An 8185-nucleotide genomic window follows, 5' to 3' on the forward strand; every position below is an offset into this window, starting at 1 on the left:
TCGTATGTACAGTCTGTCGGTCGAAGTAAGGTGAAGTAATACTAGCTATCCTCTACCTTAGCACCTTTTTATACTGTGTGAAACGTAAGCCCAAAAGATTGTAGGAAATAATCGATTTTTTTTCTTTTTGCAAGTCTGGCAGTTTTTGTTGGGTTTCAGGGCTACCACTTGAGTATAAATCTGCAGAATAAAGGGGGACACTAGTTGATGGATTTTTCCATGGCTTTTCCACGCAAATTGTTTCAGGCCTTCGGTGTTGGCTTCCATTAGTTGAGATGGGACTTCACAGTCACTAAAGTTGAGAATTTTTCCACTTTCGTCAGAATCATACAGGGTGTCCCAGATCACCCGTGCCAAGCTTTTGCTCGGTTATTTTATAGGTCGGACGAGGTCGAGGTCCACGAAGACAAGTAAGATATTGACTCAAAATTAATTTGAATTTCACCATCTTAAAGTTCCTCTGGTCCGCCCCTGTGTGGGAGCTAAAAGAGGGAGGGGTCCTGACCTTAAAAATTGGGATTTTCGTCTCAATTTTGAAATAATTTGATCAAAATCAGAAAGTACAAACAATGTTTCACTAGATCGCCACCAAAGAGCCTGGACTTGCTCCACCTCTGTCTGAGATACTGTACTCTAGATTTGGGGGGTAGAGCCCCTCCCCCCTTCGTAAACTGCTAGGTTACTTAATTAATGTTGAGGCCTGACAAAAAGGTTTTATCATGGGTATTTGCCCCGAGGAATCCGAATTATTTGACGATCTTAAAACCCCTCGTCGCCTTGTTGCCTGGTCCAAATGTGACAGCCCCACGCCACATCACTCCACGACACCGCTCATGAGATAAAGGGGGACCATCAACTTATGAATGTTGCAAGTCCATGGTTAGTTCAGTGCTTCATTAACGTAGCTACGCGCGATGCGCGGCTTCGATGACTTAGATTCGAATTCCTCGGGATCAAATACACGCGGAAAATCCTTTTTTTCAGGTCTTCACGTAAATTTAGAAATCAAGCAGTTTAGTATGAGGGCACTGTCCACCAACTTTAGAGGGCATTATCTCGGACGGATTTGGGCCAATTTTTAACTTTAGGAACTCGCTTTGGGTTAAAATGTATTTTACTTTCAGATTTAAATGAAATTACGACCAAATTGTGACGGAGACCTCGATTTTAAGCGCTCAGCCGATAGGCGGCGCTTTTTGATTTCGATTTGCCACTAGAGCTCTAGTATAGTAGGGCGCTCAAGCGGTCAAATGGCGCACCAACTCATCGATGCACGGAACGTCATTTAGGAAAATTTATTTTTTGATTACCTCATAATAGCTCTGTGAATACGATTAAATGCAAATTAGCGTGAGAAATAAATAACAGTCCTAAAACTCTCTTCGCTATGCGGTTTATAGTTATTCTATAATTACTTTCGAAAGTTCAAGATGCGCGTTCTGATTTCCGAAAACTTTTCCACCGGTGATAACTTTATTCGGAGACCTTAGTAGAATTCGCTTACATCTAGGTTATGTGTCTTTGACTTATTTGTCTTTGGCTCTGGCGACGGTAGGTAGTTGTTACGCGTTTACGGTTTCCTTGGTAACCTTTGTTTGCTATCAGCTGATGTCGAGTAGTATGACTATAGGAAGCTCCAACCACGGCATTCTTCGAAAAAAGCGCGAAAACTTATAGATTTGAATTTTCAAATTTTAAGAAAAAAAAAATTCTATTTAAGAAAGCTTTAATTTAGTTTCTGTAATTTAGTTTTTAATAAAAATTCTGAAATAAAGTAAATATATATTGGTTTAAAAGTTGAATATTTCTTCACTTCAGGCAGACCCTCAATGCTGAGCGCTTCTCTAATACCAACGTATTAGAGCTTTCCCGCTTGTTTAAAGTTATGACCTCCCTTTTAGCTGGAACGAGACGTACCTCGAGATGATGAACTGCGGGTTCCTTTGGATTATTTTCCTTATCTTTCCCCGGTTCTCGACTTCGCCCGACATGAAACAACCAAGTAAAAAGCCTAGTATGGGTGGGTAAGACACCCTGTACGCTCTACGCATTAATTTCCACAGTTTTTACGTTCCTTTTTCTGGAATCGTTTCGAAAGAGGAGGAAAGTACACTCGCTTGCCATGAGAATCTTTTTCCTCAATCTCCTTTTTCTGGAGGACAATACGTTCTAAAGTATTCACAAAGATAGAAGGGCTGAGGACAAATCGTACCGCAATGACGCACATTTTCAAAGTTGCTTACATGAATCATGAATGGGGTCTTCACTCTTGTGGAATGACGGTGAGTGAGCTTTGAAACATGTTCAAGGGTAAAAAATAAGACTCTCACACTGTATGTACGGTGAACATGAAATGAGTTCTTGGTACGGATCCTCCGCTGGTCCAAAAATAGCTTTTAGGTTTAGAAAATGTTCCCTTTGAGTTTCCACTTTTTGTTCATATGGGAACAGCAGAAACTTATGATCAAAATTGACAAAGGTGGGTAGGCGCATCATTCGCCAGCCAAATAAAAAAGATGGCATACACGCACTTTACTGACGACTGGATAACAACTCTGCCGTGTTAAGGAAGAACGCCGTATGAACCTTCTGGGGTTGCCAAATTTCCTTTGGTAAATCACAAATTTTTGGGAAAATTTGTCAGTATTTTCTCTCCGATTGTTCAGATAATTTTGTTCGCAATTTCACCTAAAGTTCCTGAAAATTTCATGGAAAATTATTCATAGCTTTTCTCAAAAATAAACATTCCATCGGAGGAAATTTGACAACTCTCGAATGTTCATACGGCGTTCTTCCTTAGCACGGCAGAACTGGGCCACTCAGCTGTTGTCGTCAGTATTTTTTGCTGTAAAACATTTCATTAATCAAGGTTTATTTCATTGAATTTTTTATTGAACATGAGCATATGTCGACTAAAAACTTTGGTGGCTCAAAAATTTGTATCCAAATTTTTCGTTGTTCTCTTTCGTAATCCTATTTTCGAGATATGTAACGTTATCTATGAGACTTTCATGAATATTGTTTCGATGGCCAAGTAAAAAACACGCACCTCCCTTACAACATTTAGAATCTGCATTTATGTTTTATTTTTAAGGAATTAAGCAGAGCGTCATCTCCTCAGTCATCAAGAGGAGTCTGGGGGAGCACAGAAACAAAACTGCCGTGCTAAGGAAGAACGCCGTATAAAAATTCGAGAGTTGCCAAATTTCCTCCAATTAAATGTTTATTTTCAAGCAAAGATATGAATATTTTTCCTTGAAATTTTCAGGGACTTTAGGCGAAATTGCGAACAAAATTATCTGAAAAATTGGAAGGAAAATATTCATAAGTTTACCAGGAAATTCGTGTTTTATCAAAGGAAATTTGGCAACGCCTGAAGGTTCATACGGCGTTTTTCCTTAGCACGGCAGAAGAACACACCTTACCGAGACGGGTCGAGGGTACTTCACGAGCCCTCGAAGAATTTGGACGGACTTTCTCAGCTCCAAGGGGATCCAATGTTAAAAAATTAGTATTTTTAAGAGCAGTTTTTTGTTGTTTTTATTGAAAAGTTGATTGAAACGCAATTTAAAAGAATAACGCCTTCGTCCAGCAAAATGCCTTACACATTCTAGGAGGGTATGCCCCCCCCCCCCCCCTCAGGCTCCTCTATAATGCCGAGCTAAGGAAAGATACCGTATGAACCTTTAGACATCACCAACTTTCCTTTTTGGAAAACACGGATACTCTGGAGAGCTTGGGAACATTTTGCTTTCGGTTCTTCAGAGATTTTAATTTGCGATTTAATCCACAGTATCTGAAAATGTCAAGAGAGAATATTCATAACTTTCATCGAAAAGAAATATTTTAACGGGGAAAATTTGACCCCTCTCAAAATGTTTATACGGCGTTTCTTGGCGTTCTGGCTCGAGTTGTATGGTTCCGACGGTGAATTGCGAGTGGAGATTTGCACCGTCGGACAATGGAACGAGCCAATGGGAAATGTTGGACAAAATTTGGAAACTTTAAGCGCTCATAACTCCGTTTATACAAAATTTTGAGGTTTTAGAATTGGTGCCATTGTTTTCCTCGTGAAATTTTCGTTTAGAGGGTCCCCTTACAATTTACAGTGTGACGAATTAAGCATCAAAGTTAAGAATTATAGTCAAAAAATTAATGTCCTACGTCTCCCATCGACTCGACGCGTCGCTTTGAGACTTAGACATTTTCCGACTTCATAGATGGATTTTCTGTGAGTCCTCAGGAGTGCATCGACAAAACCGTGGAGGCGTTTCTGAGGGACCTAAGTTCGGTGCGAGAGGAAATCCGGAAGAAAGTCCTCCAATTCCGGATGCAGTTGAACCACGAGGATGGTAGCTGGCGGAAGATTCAACGGGAAACGGATTTCCAAGTGCTAGCGAGCCTTCTCCTCGAATGGTTGGAGCATCTCCGGTCCCCTGTCCTCACGCAGGACCACATCGTCAACATTATCATACAAAAAGATTCCGCAGCTGCATTTAAATCTTTCCCGCTGGTAAATATTACATTATTTCTCTAAAGTAAGCGCGAAATTGCGAGTTGTTTAATGAAATTTAAAGAAAAAGCGAGAGACAAACAAGACATAGGAAAAATGGAGTGAAACTATTTGTTAAAAAAGAAAATTCTTACTGACTAAGAATGGAAAAAATTATAAACCTAAACAGTTCATGTAAAGTGTACAAAAATTTCAAAATCATGAGTTGAAAAAAGCTGACCTCGCAAGTTCGAGTATTAGAACCGAGCACAACGCGGCTAGCTCGAACCCACATCGGCGCTTACAAGACTGCATGGATACTTCACGCATTGCGCGTACAACACGGAGGATACTTCACGCATTGCGCGTACATCACGGAGCGTACGCGCAATGCGTGAAGTATCCATACAGTCGTGTAGGCGCTATTGAGCGTTTTGCGCTGGCAGCACTGTTTGGCTCTAATATTTGTACTCGCGAATTCATCGCTTTTCAACTCATGATCTTAAAATGTCTGTACACTTTGAATTATTGTCGTTTAAAAAGATAAAAAAATTATATACGTAAAATCCAACTAATCTCTCTTTCTTCAGATGATTATTAAATATCTAAGGGTTGGGGCTAGGGAGCGTAGCCTCCGAATCTAATATATCTGTGCATAGTTAATTTGACCACTTCCATTTGATTCCATTGAATGGCCAAGATCATCTCTTTTTTCTGTGAAATTAGACGATGATGAAAATCAGAAAATCAAGACACTTTTGTTGAAAACTTCGTCAAACTTTTTTTTTTTTTTTTTTTTACAAAACTTTTGCAATGGTTCTGCTCGTAATTACTCTATTAGATTCCCGAGAAATTCTGACTTCAATTCCGGGTGGTTTTAAAACAATTGTCAAAAAGGAACTCTGTTGTGTCGATAACCGAGTTACACGTTGTTGCAGTTTCACAGTTCATATTTTAGCAGTTCTAGACTATTCTGCTTTACCTCGGCATTCGGATGAATATTCGAACGTTATGACAAATTTTCCAAATCATGAGCTTTCCCTTGCAAATTTCTGATCCGGTGCGATGAATTCAAATAAATTGTATTTAAATTTAAATAAAATTGCGTCCGTAATTTAAAGAGAAATATGCACAACGACACGGTGTAAGTCGGCGATCACATAACTCGTTTGCTGTGTCTAAAAATCTCCGCCTCTATGTTATTCTTTTAAAGGAGAACAAATTGACATCACTCCTTGAAGTTTCTGCAGAATTTTCTTCACACAGAGATGAAAAATCATGGCAGTTTTAAGGAAATGCCGTTGAGTAGTTTTCCGTTTAAAAAATAAAGTACGATAGGAAGTCATGCGACATCGCAAACTAAGATATGTGATTGCCGACTTACACGGTCGATAATTTTTCTGGAAAATTGTTTTTTTATCAAACCATGTTTATCAGCGTCAATGCTTACACGGCATCCTCTTTTAGCACGACAGCATTGAACATCACACAGGTCTTTTGCCAGAGCCTGCAATGCACAACGGACTAGTTTGCGAACTTCCATCCAATTATCAGTTGACATTCTTACAAACTAGACATTCTTTGGTCACCTCAGGAAGACAGAGGAGGACTTTTCCCTCCCAGATTTCCCTTTTTTTTACTCGACCTTGGTGATTCCGATTGTCAATTTTACTCTTTCATCACCGGGTACCTTCTTTTCAATACATCTTGCTTGTTTGCAGAGCTGCCAATACACTTTAGAGTATCTTCTCCGCTTCGTCAACCACTTAACCATCGCGAAACATGACCTTTCAGAGGATCTGGTCAAGAGGATAATTGCTGCGGCAACCCACCAGGCAGTCAACGTCCGTGGCCAATACCTACCCTCAGGTTCGAATTTAATCTCCTTACATGTTTCTTGCCGTTATCCTACTTCGCCGGACGCCATGTGCGAAAGGAGAATTTGCAGGTGTATTAATTTTGATTAATCTCGTGTGTAAGTGGAGACCACTGAGTGCATTGAACGCGAGGATACCCCTGGTTTATAAATTGAACGATCATTAGAGGAGATATGACAAAATGATCGAATCTGCTTAAATACACGTGTTTAAATGGACTGCATTTTGCAATTTGGAACTATAAATTCTGGCTCTTCTGGAAAAACGCTTATGTGCATAGGGAAACTAATGGCACATATCGACGGTGAAAGTCGGCAATCACATAACTCGGTTTGCGACGTCGCAGACTTCCTGTCATACTTAATTTTTTAAATGGAGAACTACTCAACGGCAATTCTTTAAAACTGTCATGATTTTTCTTCTCAATGCGAAAAAAATTCTGCAAAAACTTCAAGAAATAATATCAATTTGTTCTCCTTTATAAAAATGACGTAGAGGCGGAGATTTTCAGACACCGCAAACGAGTTATGTGATTGCCGACTTTCACCGTCGATATGTTGTTTTTAAACCGGGCTCTAGAATTTATAGTTCCAAATTGCAAACATCTAGTCCAAATGGGAAGCACCGCAAGATAACGTCATCAGGCGGTGCATTTTCTCACTTTTAAATCTATTTTCATAATTTTTTTCCATTTCAGTAAAAAATCATAAAAAAAAAATTTGATATAGTGCTCTTTTATCATTACCAAATGAAGCGATAAAACAATTGCGTGCGAATTTTCCACAGCGCTTGAAATTTGGAATTTGGCACCTAAAAATAGGTGGCGTTGCGCCCAACGTGGCTTTTCAAATAGCGGTGTAATCTTGATCCCTAATCAAAATGACGACTATACGACTGCTCCAAACGTATAGTCGTATAATCACCCGTGAGTAAAAATGTTGCCTAAATCGTACCCAAGACTTAGGAAAATGTTGAGAAATTTTCATTTTACGAATGAATATGCTACTATCCTCACGCTTGGTTGTATTTTTTGTTAACTCTCCGGAAATGTAAAATTTCAGTCAATTTTGTACGGCGGTAGGTGACTGTTTCTTCTTCTTCCTGCCTTATTTTACCTTAACTTCTTTTCTTCTCCCCCTTTTTCCCTTTTCCCTATTTCATTTCACTTCTTTTGTTCCTCTGCTTCACCATTCCTTCTTTTTTTCCCTCTGATTCCACACGCCTCATCTATTAACTCCATCAAAGATTGATAGACTGCAAGGCTTATTCGATTCTCTGAAAAATGGGGATTTTTGGCTCAGATAATAAATATTGCAGTCTATTTTCGTCGATGAAATCGCAATAGTATAGCAATCGAATCACAAATTTTTGCTAGAATTGCTATCTATAGGATCAGGCTTCAAGTTAAAGCAAAAATTAGACTCTCAACCATGAGTTGATTTGTAGCATTTTTCTTTGTTTATCAATGTTTGCGTATTAAGGAAAGCGCTTATACTTTCTTGAAATTGATTGATCATTTGATTTTTTTTTCCTCCACGCAGGAAAGTCATTCAACAATCTAAGGAAAGGAACTTTCTCAAGATTGCTCGAGTTCATTAATGAGATGATGGTCGTCACTGCCAACAGAGAAGCATCAACGTCGGAGAAATGATAAGTTCCCGGGATAGGTGCGGAAATGTTTTCCATTCAAGCGCCATCTGGGGGAGTTTCAGCAAATGTAAATCGTTTGAAATTGTAAATTCACTGTAAATTCTATCCTTTGTTCCTTACTCGTTGTATCGTAAAACTATGTGAATAAATCGTGATTAAACGCGTC

At 39.2% G+C, this 8185-nt stretch overlaps 1 protein-coding gene across 2 annotated transcripts in view; it reads left to right on the plus strand.

The window, feature by feature from the left end:
* Nucleotides 1-8185, plus strand: part of LOC109031179 (uncharacterized) — a 34971-nt gene extending 26786 nt beyond the window's left edge. For both annotated transcript variants that reach the window (XM_072299164.1, XM_072299165.1), the window contains exons 10-12: nt 4244-4513; nt 6214-6361; nt 7911-8185. In XM_072299164.1, the coding sequence (XP_072155265.1) occupies nt 4244-4513; nt 6214-6361; nt 7911-8020 (528 nt within the window). In that variant the 3' untranslated portion in view covers nt 8021-8185. The remainder of the gene's footprint in view (nt 1-4243; nt 4514-6213; nt 6362-7910) is intronic.

Source organism: Bemisia tabaci, chromosome 4, assembly GCF_918797505.1.
Source record: "Bemisia tabaci chromosome 4, PGI_BMITA_v3".
NCBI classification, from domain to species: Eukaryota; Metazoa; Arthropoda; class Insecta; order Hemiptera; family Aleyrodidae; genus Bemisia; species Bemisia tabaci.